At 32.1% G+C, this 19499-nt stretch overlaps 1 protein-coding gene and 1 pseudogene across 17 annotated transcripts in view; both read right to left on the reverse strand.

Annotated features, from left to right (window-relative positions):
• Positions 1-19499, reverse strand: part of GPHN (gephyrin) — a 643001-nt gene that overhangs the window by 313954 nt on the left and 309548 nt on the right. For 8 of the 16 annotated variants that reach the window (XM_082734091.1, XM_082734100.1, XM_082734097.1 and 5 more), the window contains exon 5: positions 7802-7840. The exons of the other annotated variants lie outside the window; for them this stretch is intronic. In XM_082734091.1, the coding sequence (XP_082590217.1) occupies positions 7802-7840 (39 nt within the window). The remainder of the gene's footprint in view (positions 1-7801; positions 7841-19499) is intronic. 16 annotated transcript variants of the gene reach the window in all.
• On the reverse strand, positions 16258-16598 carry LOC309866685 (large ribosomal subunit protein eL33 pseudogene; annotated as a pseudogene). The gene has a single exon. The product of its transcript is annotated as a large ribosomal subunit protein eL33 pseudogene (transcript).

Consider the following 19499-nt stretch of genomic DNA (forward strand, 5'->3'; position numbering starts at 1 on the left):
TACTATACTGATGATCATGTTACAGTTTATTTACCAAATTCTTTCCATTTCCTAACCATAATGTAACTTCCCTGAGTGCTATGATCATAACTTTCTATCCATGTGTTCCCAGCCCCAAACACTGTGCCTGGCAGTAAGTAAGTACTCAATAATACTATGTAAATGAGGATTTCTCAATTTCTGCACTATTACAATTTGGGCCAGAAAATTCTCTGTTGTAAGCAATGTTCAGTCCATTGCAGGATGTTTACCAGCATCCCTGGCCTCTATTCATCTAATGTCAGTAGTATCCCTTCAGTTCTGACAACCAAAATGTCACTAGGCTTTGCCAAATGTTTCTCAGGGTCCAAAAAAATCCCCAGGTTGAGACTCACTTATATAAATAAAAGTTTCTGTGGAAAAATTCAAGCCAGGTGTTAAACAATTCACTTACTAAAAAACTTGGGGCATGAAGTGATTTGCATGTCAGCAGCAAGTTAAAAAAAAAAAAAAAGCTGTTTTGAACAATGGAGGGGAATTATGCTCTACCTACCTGAAAAAGTGTATGAAATGCCTTAAGCATGTAGGTAATCAAATGGTAATTCACATTAATTGTACGCTAGAATATTCTTTCTTTTGGAATGCCCATTAAGAAAAATGAGTTTGCCAAGGAAAAAAAATTGTATAAATAGAAGTATTTGTTCTTTTTTTTTAAAGTAACTACTACAGTAGCTATGTATTTTCAAAGTCCTAATCATAAATTTTTGCAAGATTTATAGCTATGAATGGACAATTAATTCTAGAATGTTAAGGTTCCATAATTTTCTGTACATAAAGTATTTAATATGAACATTCCATAAAGAAAGAGTAGTTAGAAAATAAACTATTGTGCATCAGCTATGGAAAAAAAGAAAACTTCTCAAAGGGCATAACTAGCCTGTTAGAAAATAGTATGTTTGTACTTTATTAACGGCATGCCTTTGTTTTTGGGCTTGACCTCTGCTGTAAGAGGGTAAGTAAGGAAATAATTGAGTATTATTATGTGAATGGAGTTTGAGAAAAGAGAAAAGTTTGACAATTTATATAAAAAGAATGTCTATGATAGGAAATAAGAAAAAGCCTAAATGGTTAAGATAGGGAACTTAAATTAATCATAACTTGTTTACACTCTGTAGTGATTGACAATCCTCCCCTTTTTGGTAGAAATGTTATTAATGGAAAAAAGCTTAATTTATATAAAAAGGAGAGTGGTTAAAAAGCAAGGGCTGTGCAGTCAAGACCACCTACCTAGTTGAAATCCAAATTCTGTTACCTTCTACTAGCTTTGGGATCCAGGTTATTTCATGATTTAATCTTTCTAAAACTAATTTTATTAAGTAGTACTCATGTAGCTTTGTTATGATTAAATAAGATATTATATAAAGTATATAAAGTGCTTATCACAATGTTTGGCACACAGTAACTGTAAATTTTAGTAGATAGGATGATGTTATTAAGAAACCCAAGATATAAACCTGTATCTATGATGGGTACCCAATGTGAAGACTAATCACTTTGTCCTAGGCAATAATTAGGTGCCAAGATTATTCATGATTTTTATTTACTTCATTTTGCTTCCTATGTTTCCAAATTCTTTTTTTGGAAAAAGCAGGATAATCAGAAATCTATACTCAGGAAAATACAGGTATCGTTTCTTTTAGTGTTATTAATAATAGCCAAGATAAATACTTGAAAATCTCCACCTTTTCTTTTTCATAAATGACCATATTCTTTTCTTATCTTTAATCTCATCTTTAATACTTTAAATATTGTGTCACAATAAAAAGTTCACCATTTAATGCTCTTATTGAATACTCACCACATGCAAAATACTATGTTATATTGTGTTCCTAATATTCTAACACTAACTGGGAGTTATGGAAATTTGAAGACAAATTTTCTCGTTAATAAAATAGGAGCTCTCTGCAGATGGTCTTAAGTTTTATTTTTTACTTTAATTTATATTTTAAAGATTTTACTTATTTATTTGACACAGAGAAATAGAGCAAACAAGGGGAGTTATAGGCAGAGAGGGAGAAGCAGGCTTCCCACTGAGCAAAGAACCTGATGTGAGGCTAGAGACCCTGGGATCATGACTTGAGCTGAAGGCAGAGGCTAACTGACTGAGCAACCAGGGGCCCCTTAAGTTTTATTTTTAGTAGCTAACCATAATGAGAAGATATCCTAAAAGGCATTTTATCTTTACCTCCTCACAAGATCAATCTTAATTTTGGCCAGAAGGCATTGGGTTGAGAATGAGAAAAAATAAATTTAACTTCTGAGAGATTTTTTTCTTTCAGAATATTTGCTTAAGATATCTACATTGGGATTATTACCTTTAACTCCAAAGTAAATGCATATTTACTACTATAGTATGGCTAGGGACAAACCAAAGAAATATTGATTCCTGAACATCTAAGATGTTTTAATACTGCTGACATGAATAGAACATAATCTCTATTTCTTCATAAAGATGAAATATTCTAAGAAATCTAAAATGTGTTCAGAGATAAATACAACATGTTTGGGATGGCTTGTATTTTGTAAACTTTCAAATATCTAACTAGTGAACTACTCAAGTACTAATTTTGATATCCATGAAATTAAATATTATTAAATATACACAAGGGATCTTTGTATCAAATAGTTGCCATAGATGAGGCAATGAACTTCTCTCAATGATCTTTCTCACTCCACTGGATCTCTGTGCCAAAGGTGTAATACATTAATTTTTGCTAGCAACATTGAAATATTTGAAGGTGGGACAGCAAAGAGAAGAGAAAGACATTAGGGGATGTAGAGACTATTAGTGTCTGCTGTTGTCACCATCTATATTCAAAATCAAAGGAGTAAAACTACCTCCCCAAAATGTTTATGTAAGGAAGCTATATCTTCCTCTGCAAGATCCTGAATACGTCCCACTGTTTTCAGGAAAGAATGACAACTTGTTTGCTAGGTGTAGTTGCCTACAAAGAATTTCCTGATATTAAGGAAATTTAGGGGATTTTCTTGTTATTAAGTATAAAAAAGATTTGAGTCCTAATAAGGGCGTGATAGGGAAACTGCCTTTTCAAGTTAACTTTCACAAAAAAAAACCCCCACATTATATAACTATTTTCAGTTTAGCTTTCCTTCAAATAAAAACAGGATCACAAGAAAAAGAAAAGTATATTTATTACTAATAAAAATGAGTTTAATAAAACGTTATTTATATTTTTCTTTATCCCAGATCTTACACCTTACCTTAAAATTTCTGTGTAATCTTTAGTTTGCATAAAAATGTTTTCCAGAATAAATACAAGTGAAACAACATCTTTTAAAGTTATTCACTTTCTTAAGTAAACAAGTTAAATCTGGATATAATTTCTATTTTGGTGCTTCTCTCCTGACATGAGAACTTTGATCTTCCTTCAGCTATGCTGATAAAATAAATAATTTTATAGGACATCAGGAGATGGGAGGAAAAAATAGGTTAGTAAAACTTAAGTATAGCACTTTAAAGAGATTCCTTTAAAGCAATCATTGTGAATTAGTGAGCAATGTGAATGAAGCTTACTGCTCTCAAGTTTGATGGTACCCATCAATAAATTCCTAACTCAGATGACTAATTAATTGACTTCCTAATAAAAACCAATGAATATGACTGAATCTTCTAACACCAGGAATTCCAGCAAGTTTTAGTTGGCAGTGAGAATAAATTAAATTCCCAAACATTTTCAATATTGGTATATAGTTACATACCCAAGAGAAGAATACCCCATTTTGTTTGTAATAACATTCAAGAACAACCTCCTGAAAATTAGTTATCAATTTTTCTCTGGGCCTTCTCTATTCTTTTACTATAAAATTAATAACATAGGGTTTAGATAATGCTATTTATTAACAACTACCAATGAAATCACTAATTGTTACTGAATGCTCCAGGTTTTAAAATTAGAGACTTTTACTGGCATTAGACTATTACCAGAATCCTTCAATTGTAATGAGGCATTAATTATAGAAGACATTCTTATTTCTGAATTACTGAAGCTTAGAAGTGAAAGTATTTCCTTATATAAAATTACTCTGCCTTCAACATTTTCTCTGAAGAACCAGAAGAAAATAACAAAATTTTGAAATATTAGAAACACTTTTTTTTTTTTTTTTTGGTTAAATGTCTTTTTCCCTCTTTTGTAATGTAAGCTCCTTGAGAATATACCCTTATCTTTGTGTTACATACTCCTAATAGATTACATAGCACAGACAAGCCTTTTTAAAATAGGTTCTGAGAGAATTATTGGAAGTAATGAATTCACTTCTCTCCTATGCATATGAAAGAGTACTAGTTTATGTATCACTTTTGGGAGAATTGAAAGTTCCTCAAATCATTTGCTTTTAATAGCTTAGATGAGAAACCATGGCTGAAAAAAGCTAGACAAAGTGTGTATAATCACCAAAAAATTGTTAACATGTGAAAACATTATCACATAATGGATTGAAAGTCTTCTTTCCTAAATCATTTTTATTGCATATTTAACTACTTCAGTTTTAAAGTCCTTGAAGACAAGGATCAGTTCTTTCCAACTTTCTAACTCTTACAAGGTCTAGGACACTATGACATAGAGTTCAATTTAACTCACATTGTATTTTACCAGTGGATTAAACACACACACATGCATACACACATTACCTAAACCATATCTCCATCCTGTTGAATCAGAATCTCGGGAGGGTTGGTCAAAGGAATCTTTCTAGCAAAACCTCTATAGGTAGAAAACTGGGTATCCAGAATTGAGTACCAGTGAATTTAAAATTAATTCCTCTTCCTATATTTGGTTCCTCTAAATATAACCTAGCTGCCTCATGTCAATCCCATTATCTTCATTTAAAACTTGCCTTTCAAATGCTTACTTCTTTAAAAGAGCATGAAATATTCCATCTCAAAAAAGGCCATCATCTGTCCTTAAGTTGGTTTATTTTTTTAATTCAATGTCCTTCAGAATCATTTTGCTGTTCCGCAAATATCAGTTATCTGCCCAGTTTCATTCTTAAAATATAAGGTCTTCCAAATCTCACTTGGTCCTCTGTGTCTTCCTAAAAGTTTATAATTTCTTCTGCTCCTAATACACTAGCTTGGACTTAACCATCTTTCATATTACTTTTAGGGGAACATATTACAGTTCCCCTAAGGTCTTTAGTGTCCTCTTAGACAAGAGGACACTAAAAGCTATTTATCGAGGTAAATACCCAAAGAATGGAAAGAAAAACAGACACTTGCACATCACTGCTAATGGCAGTATTATTCATAATAGCCAAAATATGGAAACAACTTAAGTGTTGTCTATCAACAGAGAAATGGATAAATGAATTGTACTATATACATAAATGGAATATTACTCTTTAAAAGGATGGGAATTCTGATACATGCTTCTATATGGATGAAACTTGAAAATACTATGTTAAGTGAATTAGTCAAACACACAAGGACAAAAATTAAATGATTCTACTTTTATGGGGCAAATCCTAGAATATGCAAATTCTGAGACAGCTACTAAAACAGAGTTTGCCTGGGAGGTGGGGAAAGAGGTTTGGGGAATTACTATTTAATGGGTACAGAGTTTCTGTTTTGCACGATAAAAAAGTTCTGGAAACACATAGTGGTAATGGTTGTATGTACTGATGCCACTGAATTGTACACCTAAAAGAGATGAAACAGTAAGTTTTATGTCATGTGCATTTTGCCACAATAAAAAAATTAAAAGTTACTGAAATTATTTTCCTGACTTTCCTACACTAGCTTTTTTTTTCATACTAATTTTACCTTTATTGTTAAAGGAAAAGGAAAAAAAAATGTCCATACTCTTTTTCTATACTCCCTAAATTTATCACTCTCTTTTTAGCTTCTTCCCTTTCCTTTCCCATTTCATTTTTCATAAAAGTAAAATAAAATTTAATATGGATACTCAGAATTTTCCACACTTCAAGCACAATGATGTTGTGGATACATACACACAAAGTACACTTCACAACTACACACAAGGAACACCTCAAATCTACACACACACACACACACACACACACACACACACACCCCACACCCCACTTTCAATCTCCTTAGACTCTTGAAATTGTTCGCAAAATTCTTCTCCACTTCTTGTTTGATCTTGTTTCTCATTTAAATATAAGTAAATAAGACATCAAGCTTCAAGCAAATAATTTTGTATTTCAAGTTCTTTTTAAATGTCAAGCACTTAGCAAATAATAGGAAAATGTCAATTTAAAGTTTACCTACACACAAGAAAATATAGTCTAAAAGGAGGGAAAGATAAATACATCAAAAGGATATCTAAAGAACTGATATTACATAAATTATGGGGCGGCTGAGAAATGATATTCTCAAAGGAAAAATGGAGCAGGGTGGAAAGCTACTTTAAACTAACCACAAAGAACTATAACTAAATTTATTATTTTTGGAGATGTTACTTTAAATTTTAAGAAATTCTTCCAGTCTTATTAAAAATGATAAAATTAATAGGAATAACTCATCCTCATGAAGCCCTGGAACATGGAAAATAAACCAGGAAATAAATTTAATATATGGAAAATCACTGAAAGATCCTGTATACAAGAAAATAAAGTACATAATATATGATGTGAAAGGTCAACTGAAGCAAAGATGATACATTATTTGAAAAAAATCTATTGCTAAATAAAGGGAAGAATGTGGAATTGTATAAAAAAGGAGAAAGGATGGGTGATAGTTGAAAAGTCAGTTTAGGAGTAAACTGTACTGGACTGTTAAAAAGTGAAGTATTTTCCTATTTCTAAGATATGTTTGGACAATATGTAGGCAACATTTTTCTTGGAAATAAAATCTGATCAAGGTTACAAGACAACAGAGGAATAACGCCAGTGATTTACCAGATGCAGAAAAGTATAAAGGAGGCAATATGAGCTGATCAGCAAGTTGCAAGGCTGAGTACAGAGGAGATGAATGCAATGTCTCAGGTTAATTAATGGAGCAGCCATGTGCAGCAAATAGGTAAAGGAGACAGTAGTCAAGCAAACTTAGCAGTCCAACTTAGTGGCATAAGACAAGTGGAGATAGGTAGCAGAAGTGCTAAACAATATGAACCTACTTAAAATATTACAGGCATAGATTGGACAGGGCAAGATCAAGCAGGCAGATGGCATAGCACTTGGAAGGCCATGATACAGAATGGTAGGAGAGCAGATAAACAGTGCTGGGTAGTCTAAAGCTAAAGTAGCAGATGGATATGGCAGTATCAGGCCATTTGCTGATAGACAAAGTACCAGTAAGTGAAGAATGCAAATCATTCAGCAGATGCATAAAGTGGGGCAAAAAGTAGAGGCAAAAATCAAAGGCAGTCAAAGCAGTAAGACAGAACAACAGAGAAGCAATGACAGATCATCAGAAGCGGTTGTGTAGGGTAGGGAAGAGCTGTTAGCTGGGGAACAAAAACACCATTCAGGAAAAGATGAAATCGAGAATAAAGCAGTCTCCTGAATTGGGTTTCTTCCATCTAGGAAACAGTCATCAATAAACTGCATATGAGAATCCACAAGAGAATAGCACACAAATGGAAATAGCAGATGAATCTGAACTCTATTGCCCAGGGATACAGAATGATCCTAGAACATAGATACATAACAATCCACAAGGAAATTAAATGGATGGGAAAAATGGGTCCAAGCATTCTTTATGATGATAAAAAAAAACAAACCAAAACACTAAAAATTATTAATCTGGAAATGATTGGCTGGGATTGAAGTCTTCGCTTACCCCTTTCTGGAGCCCACAAAATGGGAATGTTGGGAATTTCTGCAGCAGAAAAACAGAAGAGAAAAGGGATTTCTGACTCCCAGTTTGAGGAAAGCAGGTCAAATTTAGGGCTGTATGAACTGGTTCAGGGAAATAAGAACCAGCCTGAACCTTCCCCATTCCTCAGAATCAAGCAATTTTTAAGGTTTGGGAAAGGTTTAGGAAGCCCTCACCCCGTCATTTCCCACAGCCTCCCCTTTCACACTTACCTCCAGTGCAAACGTTTCCAGCAAGGAGGTACTTGGGAAACTCACTCCCATGTTTATACCATGGCAAAATTTGAGTATGGCCAACTAATAGTACTTCCTGTGTAGGTCAGGTTTCTGATTCAGTGGGATCCCTGCTATTTGTGAGTGAGCAGAGGGGATAAGTTACTAGAAACTACCTACCTCTTTGAAAGTGGATGAGGAAAAAAAGCAAGGGCAGTAATACCAATAAATAAGTAATAATACTAGTAAATACCTTGGTGATCTCATCAATTGTCATGGATTTTAATTCCATGAAGATGCTGATGACTTTTAAAAAAAGTACCTCCAGCTTAGACTTCTCTTCTGAACTCCAAATGCATGTTTTAATTGCCAATTTAACATCTCCATTTGGATATCTAAAAGCAGTTCATTTCTATGACCAAATTACAACTGATGTTTCTCGTCAAACCTCCCCTTCCCACAGTCTTTTCCAGTAAATGACAACTCCATCTTTCCAACTGCCCAAGTCAAAACCCTGGGTCTTATACTTGACTTCTCTCTTGCTCTTATTTCATCTCTTACCTCTATCTTCAAAATATATAAATAGTCTATTTCTCAGTACCTTCACCTCTATCATTGGTCTAAGTCACTATTATTTTTCACCTGGATTATTTCAATAGCTTCCTAAATTGTTTCCCTATTAAGATATAAGTCAAATCATGTAGTGCCTCTGTTCAAAACTCTCCATTATACTAAGGGTGGCATACAGGTTTTACATGATCCATTGCTTGTTCCATCTCCTTTATGTCTTTGCTCAAATGTCATCTTATCATTAAAGCCTTCCTTAATGGCCTTTTAAAAATTACAACTCTGCTTTCTGCCTACACTATCTATTCACTCTCCCTGGTTTATTTTTATCCACAGTACTTATCACCATCTCTAATACTATACATTTTACTTGTTTACTTATATTTTTGTCATCCACTAGAATGTAAATTTCATAAAGGCAGGGACTTTTGACTTCTTTGTTTATTGCTATATCCACAGCATCTTGAACAATGCCTGGCATATATACAGGAGGCTTTCAAGATATATTTGAATCTATTAAGTGTTAATTTCTTGTGGTGTATCACCTTTCTCTCTCTTAAATTCTCAGAGCATTCTTCTAAAAGCCCACATGTTATGAGCCTTTGATTAACAGAGGAGATACTAGTACACTATACGGTAGGAATATTCTAAAATAGGCTTTGGCAAATCATAGCCAAGGGAACAATTCCTGCCTGCTGCCTGTTTTTTGCATCGTCTTCAATCTAAGAGTGATCTTTAAATTTGTAATGATTGGAAAAAACCAAAATACGATAGTATGTCATGACATGTGGGAATTAAATGAAATCCAATTTCAGTATCCATATATACATTTTTATTGGGGCACAGTGAGGCTCATTCATTTATATCATCTTATGGTGGCTTTCGTGCTACAGGGCTGGCAGAGTTGAATGCTTATGATAGAGAGTACAGAACCCACAAAGTCTGAAGTATTTATTGCCTGGACCTGAAAAGAATAAGTTTGCTGACTCCTGTCCAAAGATATTTTATACTTAGAAGACAAAGAGTAATAATTAAAGTTTGAGCAATGCTAAACTAGAGCATTGTTAATACCATTGCTGCTTCTGCCCAAGACACCTAGGAGGGAAGACGCATTTATACTAGGATTTGCTTTTAGTATCTATAAAAGTAGCCTTCTCATTCCTCTAAATGTTATCTTATACTGGTGGTGATATTCATTGATCTATTGACCCTATAAAAGCAGCCTCATCTTAATGATAGGATATAGCATAGGTAAAGTAAGTCTTAAAAATGGCAAAAGGAAGGGAATGAGAAAGTAAATAAGGCCCACAAACAGAGTTCTTATCAAACCAATACCCTATTTAACATATCCTGTTTAACAGGAGTGGGAAACTGGTATGATGTGAATCTCTTTTGAACTTCATCAATGGGGTTATACTAAGCTGACCTCATTATAATGTGGTCTCCTAAACAACTATAGTCTTGAATCACCACAAGCAAGAGACACATTATAAAAAGACTATTATATTTATACAATATTCAAAACTAACAGTTATTTTCTCATTGGTTCAAATGCCCATGTTTTATAGAAAAGTATTTTAAAAACTTGCAAAACCCTATTCAAAATCACCTCATAATCACCTGACTTATCTTTCTTACATAAAGTTTCACCTTAAGGATTAAGACATACAAGTATATCATATACAACAATCAAACTTATGGAAAGAGGTGGAGAAGGTAAGGGGGGAACACTTAAATCATCTCAATGACACCCAGAACTATAATGCTATCTTTAATCTTCATAAAGAAATATGATTTATGTCCTCTTATATCAATTCGTCCTTATAGAACAATCAACTCCTTTCCCACAGCTATAACATTGTATACTTCAGGTTCTATTCTACTGGATTTTTTTCCCTAGAGAAAATTCTTTCAATATTTATTCAACCATTATCTACTCATTTTTAAGCTAAAGCTCTATTTATATTGTAGGTAATAGTAGCAAATATTTATGTAGTAAGTATATACTTTTTTAGTTTTACTTATGTTAATTCACATAGTATAACTACCCTATGAGGTAAGTACTCTTACTCTTTCTATTTTACACATAGTAAAACTGAGGTACAGCAAGTTAAGTAAGTTGTATAAGGTCACTAGTAAAAGGAAGATCTAGGATTCAAATCCAAGTAGTCTGTACTCTTAAAGACTGTGTTACGCTGCCTCACAAATAGTTTATATGGGCAATACTACTTCTCTAGTAAGAGTTCTAAATAGATATGGAATTTAGCATAATAAGTGTATTTGTAATTATTTGTATGTTTACTGATGATGATCATCTTAAGGGCCCCTAAAAGGTCAGTACATATTCTGATGCAGAGTAGGCATACAATTAAGAAACATACTTAAGGGAATGAAGACAGTATTTTATATATAGGTTCTTCATGTATGAAATTTTTGGTTTTGCCTTATGCTCAAAATTTTAAAATTCTGACCTGAAGGAACAATGTACCTTTATTTTTACTATATGTAATAGGAGCCTTTCAACATAATAGTTTTAAATTCAATGTCACTTATTGCCCTAATTACTTTATCTAAATTATTGAATTTTGTATCTTTACCTTTCCCCTGGTACAATAATACCAAGGAGCCTTTCTTTTTAATGCATAAGTAAAACAGAGATTGAATATCATGGGAACACATTCTGTGTTTAATGAGAAAAAAATGCATGCAAAAAAATACAAAAGTAACTGGACATAAGGGGTAAATGTAGTATTTATCTTCAAATATTAGGAGAACTATCATGTAAAAAAGAAATCTACATTCTTTTGTACAGTGCACAGAAAAATTAGAACCATGGGGTAGAAATGATAAGGTGCCAGGTTTCAGTTTGATATGTCTGGACTTTCAAACAACAGAGTTGCAAAAGCAACAAACTTCCAGATGGAAGATGTAGCAATTGAGATGTTCAGACAAAGGTTGGGAATGATGAAAAGGGTATGCTAGGACTTTGAACATAATGGCCTTTGAATTCTCTTCAAACTCTGAGATACTGTGATTTCTCTATTTTTTTACATAGTTTGTAATTTTATATAAAACACTAAGCTAATTTGAGACACATCACTGACAAAATCTATGATGAGAAAAATGTTTCCAAACAACAAATCAAAAAACTAGAACTTGATGCTTCACAGCAGTTTCAGTTTTATCTGCAAATAATGGTATGGATATTCATTAGGTCTGTAGATTAAATCAGGACTTAAAAACAAAAGAAAACAAAAAATATTTTTAAAAAATCTTCAAAAATGATGAAGTTAGCCCTACTGAAGAATATGCTAATGTGTATTTAAATAAATGACATCTCAAAAAGTATCTGCTTTTAAAGAGCCTTGATGGTGTGATTTTACTGTGTGTACTGGTTTATAGTAGACTTAGACTTAAGAATTCTGTCTTCTAAGGAGTCTCAGAATTAGGACAGTTGCTTTTTTTTTTTTTTTTTAAATCTCTACAGATGGTGCTACTCTAGATGTTCTAAGAAAGAGATTAAAATAAGAGGTCTAGTTTATCCATCTTTCTATGTAAAATGAATCCTCTGCTCTAGCCAGGATTCTAGCCAGGAGGATTTTCTTAATTTTATCTTTCTCTGTAGGCTGATCATACATTTCTCCTTCTTTCTTATTCCCAGTAGTAATGTCCTTCCTCTTCTCTCCTAATCTGAATCCTCTCTCTCTTCTTCAATTTTAACTTTACTACTACCTGCCCCAATTTTTTGCTGATTACTTTTTAAGTACTGATTAATTGTAACTAAAATTAATTTTAGCTTTCTCTTAATCTTTCTCCTTAAAGAAATCTTTTGGCTGCACATTTCTGATATTGGGTTTATACTGTCTTGATTTGTCAGGTGACTGTTTTAGGAGTACATGTACTTCATAGTACTCACTCAGTGAAGCCCAAGATGCTTGACAAATACTTGTTAAACTGAACAAAAACTATAATTGATGTTTTTAGCAATCTGATAGCTCATAAATGTGCCTATACTCTAAGACATATGCTGTTTTTTAATGGATATGCAAAATAATTACAAACCCCAGCTATAAAGTGGAATGTTATGGAAAAGCTACCCTGAATATCATATATCTCAGCTGATTCAAGCCATATTCCAAGAACTTTAAACAACAGAGGAATTAGAGACTTAAAATACATAGGTTCAGGTAAGATATCAAGAGTTACTTAATGTAACTGCACTATTAAGCCTCATTCTTCATATCCTATACAGTATAGAAACTCTTAATCTTTTTCCTTTGTCCCAAGCCTGAAAGTAGCAGTAGGAAAATGTTGACTCACATCTTTATTTTTTAAGATTATCCACATACGTCAGTAGCTAACTAAGGATATCAAAAGTACAAGGGTTAATAGCTGAACTATTTGGGGCTGCCACAACTAATTAGAGGTAATAGGTAATATTAATCAAATGAGGAAGGAAAGGGTAAAGAAAAAAAAAATGAACATTTACCAAACATCTACAAAGGTGCCAGGCATTATACCGGATTGCTTTGTATGCATTATTGTCACTTACTCACTCACTTAGTTAGGATAACCTTGGGCAAGTCAATTAATTCATCTGTGTCTCAGTTTCTCCATCTTTAAAATAGATATAAAATTGTACTTGCCTCATATGGTTGAAGAGTTAAATAGAAGCCCAGCATACATCTGAAGACTAAATGAATTAACATATGTTTAAAATAGCTGCTGACACATAGTAAATGCTATATATAAGTGTTATTGATTATTACTGGCTAACCTTATAATCTCAATCACTAGAAACAATAGCCTGAGAGGTAGGCATTAGCTAATTTAGCAAATGAGAAATATGAAGTTGGAATAGGTTAATTTGCCTTAATTTCATACTTAGTGGTAGAGTTGAGATTCGAATTCATGTCTGACTCTATATTGTTAGTGTTTCCACTATATCATATTGCATCCCACCATGTTTTGACAAAGTTAAGACATAGTAACATAGTTCTTATGTTCAGGACTATTTCATAAAAATTAAAGGAAGAGCTTAAAATGGCATAAAGTGTAACCTTATTTGACCATAGAATAGTGATGTATTTTATTCAATCTAGTTTAAAATACTTCAATTACAAGGGTTTCTGATATCCTGGTTTTATCAATTTCATATTGCTGAGTTATCTTATTAATACAGAACAGTTTTAAGGTACTCAAAATCCTAGTTCAATATGGTCATTATTTAGTTCTAGCATGTATAACAGGTCTTAGTGTAAAAAAAAAAAATTCCTAGCACTGTAAAATAAATATTTATAGAGTTCTAGAATATCAGTATATGATATTTTCCCAGGGAAATAAAGTTTCCTGAAGAATATTATATATACTTGAAAACAACTACATAATTTAAAAGTCTTACGTTAGTGACTAAATTTTCTTTCAAAAACAGAAATTGTTACATATGATGTTTTTCTATGCTTCTGCTGTAATATAGAATTTTTCTGATTGTCAAAATGTCCAATGTTAACTTTTAGGTGAAGCTATTAAATGTTCTCACTGATTTTCACAAGTCACAAATTGAGAATCATTAAGTATAGTCAGTAACTCAGGTCTAGGATGTCTCCTACATTTTACTTATATAGTATTCTTACTTTTGAAGCATTATAATTTTGAAAGAAAAATGGCTAAAAATGACTGCATAAAATGATCCCTGGCTTACAGTACACTCACACCTAAAATAATGAAATGTGTAAATTGTGAAACATTGATTATAAAACAAATTTCACAAAATAAACAATTTTTCTTTGATTTGATATTTTTGTGGAAAATATTTATAAAATGGTTTAAAATAGTAATCTGTTCCAAAGAAATGTAAATATTATGGGCTATAAACAGAATATGTCTTCCAGAATCCATGATCCTAGAAATCCATCCTTTGTACCAAATTTTGAGTATTCTATTCCTTTTAGCATTGGTCATTTTGTTAGATGCCTCTTCAGTTCCATAATGAACCTACTTCTGTGGCTACAACAGCAGAGTTAAATAGTTGCAACTAAAACTTTATAACCTGCAAAGCAGAAAGTATTTAACATCTGACCTTTTGCAGAAAAAGTTTGTTGACTGTTGGTCTGTTGAATGATAATGACATCTTTACTCACATTTTTTTTAAACTCACATTTTTTATGGGCTTTTTAAAAACTGACATTTACTTTTTTTTTCTTTAGTAATCTGAAATGATGTTGGGTTTCATTTTTCAAATGCTTAATTTTAAAAGGAGCAAAGACAAAACACTTTTCTGCCATAATGAATTGTATTGTCACGTTGTCTCCATAGACAATACAGCATAACAAAAGTAAAAGATCTTTTATTCTAAATTATATATAAAATTTTGAATTTCCAAAATTCATCAAACTAATGGATTTGTTATGCATTAAGTAAAATCTCACTCTTAAAAAAATTTTAAAGTATTGTTCTTAGATAATTTATAACAAAAGTGTCCTGATATAATTGGTCAGAATTAAATAATCAAAAGGAGAAATAGCAAAAATTTTAGAAAAATGTAGATTTTGATATAAAAAATATTCATGTAAAAGGAAAAGTTTTGGTTGCAACTCTTTAACTCTGCTGTTGTAGCCACAGGTATTACATACATGAATGACTGTAGCTGTGTTCCAATAAAACTTCATTTAGGGAGACTGAAATTTAAACTTCAAACAATTTTTATATGCCACAAAGTATTATTCTCCTTTTGATTTTTTTTCAGCCACTTAAAAAAATACGAAATCCATTCTTAGCTCATAAGCTACATCAACACCAACACAACAAAAAGACAGGCTGGATTTGGTCTATAGGACTTTTACCAACTCCCAAAACAAATTAAGAGTTTCTTGAGAATAGAGACAATGTCTTATTAATTTTTTAAAACTCCAGTACCCAGTATGGCATTGGATACATATCAAGGATTAAAAATAGAAAGCTTGATGAATGAATGAGTGAATGGATGAGAATTAAGATGTATGCTGGGCTTCTATTTAACTCTTTAATTTATGATCAAGATAAAATATTAGTACCCAACCCTTTATTCTGATGTAGCATAAAAATCTAAAAATGCTTAAAGTTATTTTTACCTTATTAATATAAAATAGTTTAATATTTTCAAATTTACCATAACATATTATAAAACATTTCTTTGTAATGATATATACATTTTTTAAAGTTTCTTGATCTTTTAGTCTCTTCTAGAATTTATGTCTAAAGGGTTTTCACTTCATCTCACTTATAAGTCCCTAATTTTACTTTTTAAGAATAATAAGATTCTTGATGTAACAAGACCTATTTTGGACATATATTGTTTTTAACTAATAATGAGATACAAAGAGGTAATACTTTATATAGCAATGAATTCTTATATTCTATAGAATTTTACAATTACTAGCATTTCACCAATGCCAAGAGATTATTCAACCTTTGGTAACAGAAACTAAAATCTACTCTTAAAAAAAAAAAATTATTTATTTATTTTAAGTAATCTCTATACCCAATGAGGGGCTCAAACTCATGACCTGCTGATCAAGAGTCAAACAAATGCTACTCCAACTAAGCCAGCCAGGAGCCCTGAAAATAAAATCTATTTTTTTCTATACCCTTATTTATTTACTTTTCATTAAATTTAAATCCTTGAGGGGTACAGCATCACATGGATTCTGTGCCCAATGGCTTTAGCAGGAAGGTTGCTTCGGAATTTGGCAGAAACCATGTCTCTGTTCCCATGAGCACAGGTTACTTTTCCCCATTTTACTCTGGTTTGTTTGGTTTGCCATTAGGAATCACTGTGTTGTTCTTTGCTTTGTACACATAAGCACATCTCTTGCCTAGATAGAATTCTGTTTCAAATCGAGTATATACACCTTAGATTTAAAGAAGAGCTGTGTACTCCCTCTGGTTACGAAGACCCCGCTAATAGTCAGCAAAATGGCCTTGGACCACAGCCTTCCAGACATTATTTGGCATTTTAGGAGTCCCATTCCCAGCCAGCCTCCACAGGCCCCTGATGGTGGAGAAAGAATAAAATCTATTCTTTAAAAAAATAAAGATTTTTATGTTAAAATAAACTCTAAAATAAGTTTTGCGAGTTTTTCATTTTAGAGGCAGGGAACAGGCCAGAAAGCATGCAAATATCAGATGAACCATATTCTATGATACAGGGCCCAAAAACAGAAACAATTTCATAATTTAGGGAGATTGATTCCAATTGCCTTATTTCTATTAAAAAGAAAAAATGGAGAAAAGATAATACTTTACTGATGTTGCTATTCCATTTTCCTTTTTAATAGACCTAGAAAGAAACCCAAGTTTATTAAACTTTTCATTTTCTCTAGGGTTCATACCCACCGACAATAAGTTTAGATTGCTTTATTTCATTTATTCTATTTGTTTCCCCCATTTTCTTCCTAACAACACACACATTCCACAAACAATTGTCCCTTGTATTTGTAGATTAGACTATTCACTGTCAATTATTGACTGTAAAATATTTATACCTTAGTGGAGAAGTTTTTTATTATTTTACCTTAATATTTAATATGTGTTTTCTATAACTTGAATACTTAAAAATTTTTGTAAATCTAAGTTATCTATAGTTAAATGTAGTCTAAAAATGGTTTCTTCTCTTTTTAAGCACAATTACCTAAGACAAACTAGTTAAAGACAAATAACTGTATTATCACAGAACCCAAATTATATTTCTGGGTTCCTAGCAGGCATCCAGTGTTCTAATTTGGATATTAGAAGAATGACAAGCATGTAAATGTATAGTGAAGATAGGAAATCAGTAGAATTATTTTTGGTTGGACTTACATTGCTTTTATGTTTGTTTATTTTTCAAATGCTTAACAGTTCTATGGACTTCCGCTGTAGATAGTCACACCCTATGTATTTACATATAAAATATGAAATAAAGGAAACCCATTAAAAATCAAGATATTTACAATTGGTAAATCACCCATTCTGAAAAAAAAAAGATTAAGAAAAACCCATTTATGTATATTTTAAACTTATTTAAAGAAAACACTCAAATACAACTCTACGTAGGTAGTTGCTATAGGCATTTTAAATGTAAGAATTTAAGAGCACCTCTAAGGTTTTAAGGTAACTGAGACTTCATTCATTTAAGAATAAAGGGATTCTTAATTTCTGATATAATAAAACATACATGGTCAGGGAAAGAGACTCTTATCAACTAACAGTACTTAAAAAGTGGATGGGATAAACACATATTAGAATGGTAGAAATTTAAGACCTCTGATTTACAATAAGATGAAAAAAGATAAAATATGAAACTTACTACATCAAAATTTAAAAATAACAAGATCATAAAGATTTCATGGATATACTTTAAATCTATGATAAGACTGTTTTTCTCTATTTGGTAGTTACGTATCAAAAAAAAAAACCAAAAAACAAACAAACAAACAAAAACAAAACCCAACTAACCAAATTGTTCACTTAGTATTTATGTAGCAACTAATAAAAAAAATTAACCCTTACTAAGTTAACCCTTGCATATAGCATTTACTAACATGCCAGAAATAGTTCTCATTGAATCCCACAGCTACCCTTGTACATAGGCGCTTTTGTTTGCCTCATTTCATAGGAAACTGAGGCACACAGGAGTTCAATAGTCAGTCTATGGTCACCCTGTTAATAAGTAGCAGAACCAAAATTCAAAGGTTTATATTTTCAGTCTATCATTTTGATAATAACTTGACACACCACAGAATATAAAATACTTAACTCTGTGTGGGAATTATTCTCCCCTAATTAAAATAATGTTATCTGGTTATAAATAAATTCCATAGCAACTTACTTTCTGATATAAAAAGAAATGATCCAATATTATTAAATCATCACAGAAGAAATAGGGAATATAAAGTCAAGGTCATTTACTTCAAATACTTAGCAGAACGACCAGACTCCAAAAATTCTTCACATATGTAAGCAATTTTCTTACAAACAAAACACAAACACACCTCTACATGAGATGGCTTCCTTCCAATTGTACTTTTTAAGTTAGTCTCAAAGTCTAAAAGAAATGTAAAAATTGGCCAAAGGACCATTTCCCCTTAACACCCAGAAGCTTATTATGTAAGAATGACTTCTTTTTTAGTCATGAAAACACTACAACTCTATTCTGATTGCTTTAAAATCAAACCACGTTATAAATCTAATCATAAAAATATCCCAAAATATTCTGTCACAATTTTTACATAGAAGAACAGAAAGTATTTTACAATTTGTGAAAAAAATTTCCATTTCATATACTAGATCTGTGGTTTTTAAAGTTTGAAAGTATGGTCGATGGGCCAAAAACATCTGCATCACCTGGGGCCTTGTTTGAAATACAAATGCTCAGGACCCACTGCAGATTTACTGAATCAGAAACTCTGTGGGTATGCCCAATGATCTGTTTTAACAAGCCCTTAGTTTGATTGTGGTGCAGGCCAAAGTTTCAAAACTACTATGATAGCGTAAGATGGAGAGTAAATACTTAATAGATGCAGAGCAGAAATGTCTTGTATTAATCAAACAGTAGATAAAATCATGTATTGGTTTGAAAATAGAAGGACATTTTAACATTAAGTTGAAATTCAGCCAGCAAACACTTTTTTGGGAGGTAAAGGAAACAATATTACAAGTGGTAAGATAAGTCTGCATATGATTCTGAGGTTTATGGCTTCCTTCAAAAAAAAAAAGACTCTTTTCCCTGTATCACTGATCACTGCCTACTCTTCATTCTCTCCCTAACTTTTCTCCTCATGCAAAGGTTTAAGGTAAGATTCTTGTGGCATAAAGCCTACATATTAATTCTGCTTTTTGGCTTATTAAATTTTGCATTTAAATTC

This window comes from Mustela nivalis (assembly GCF_964662115.1).
Source record: "Mustela nivalis genome assembly, chromosome: 6".
NCBI classification, from domain to species: Eukaryota; Metazoa; Chordata; class Mammalia; order Carnivora; family Mustelidae; genus Mustela; species Mustela nivalis.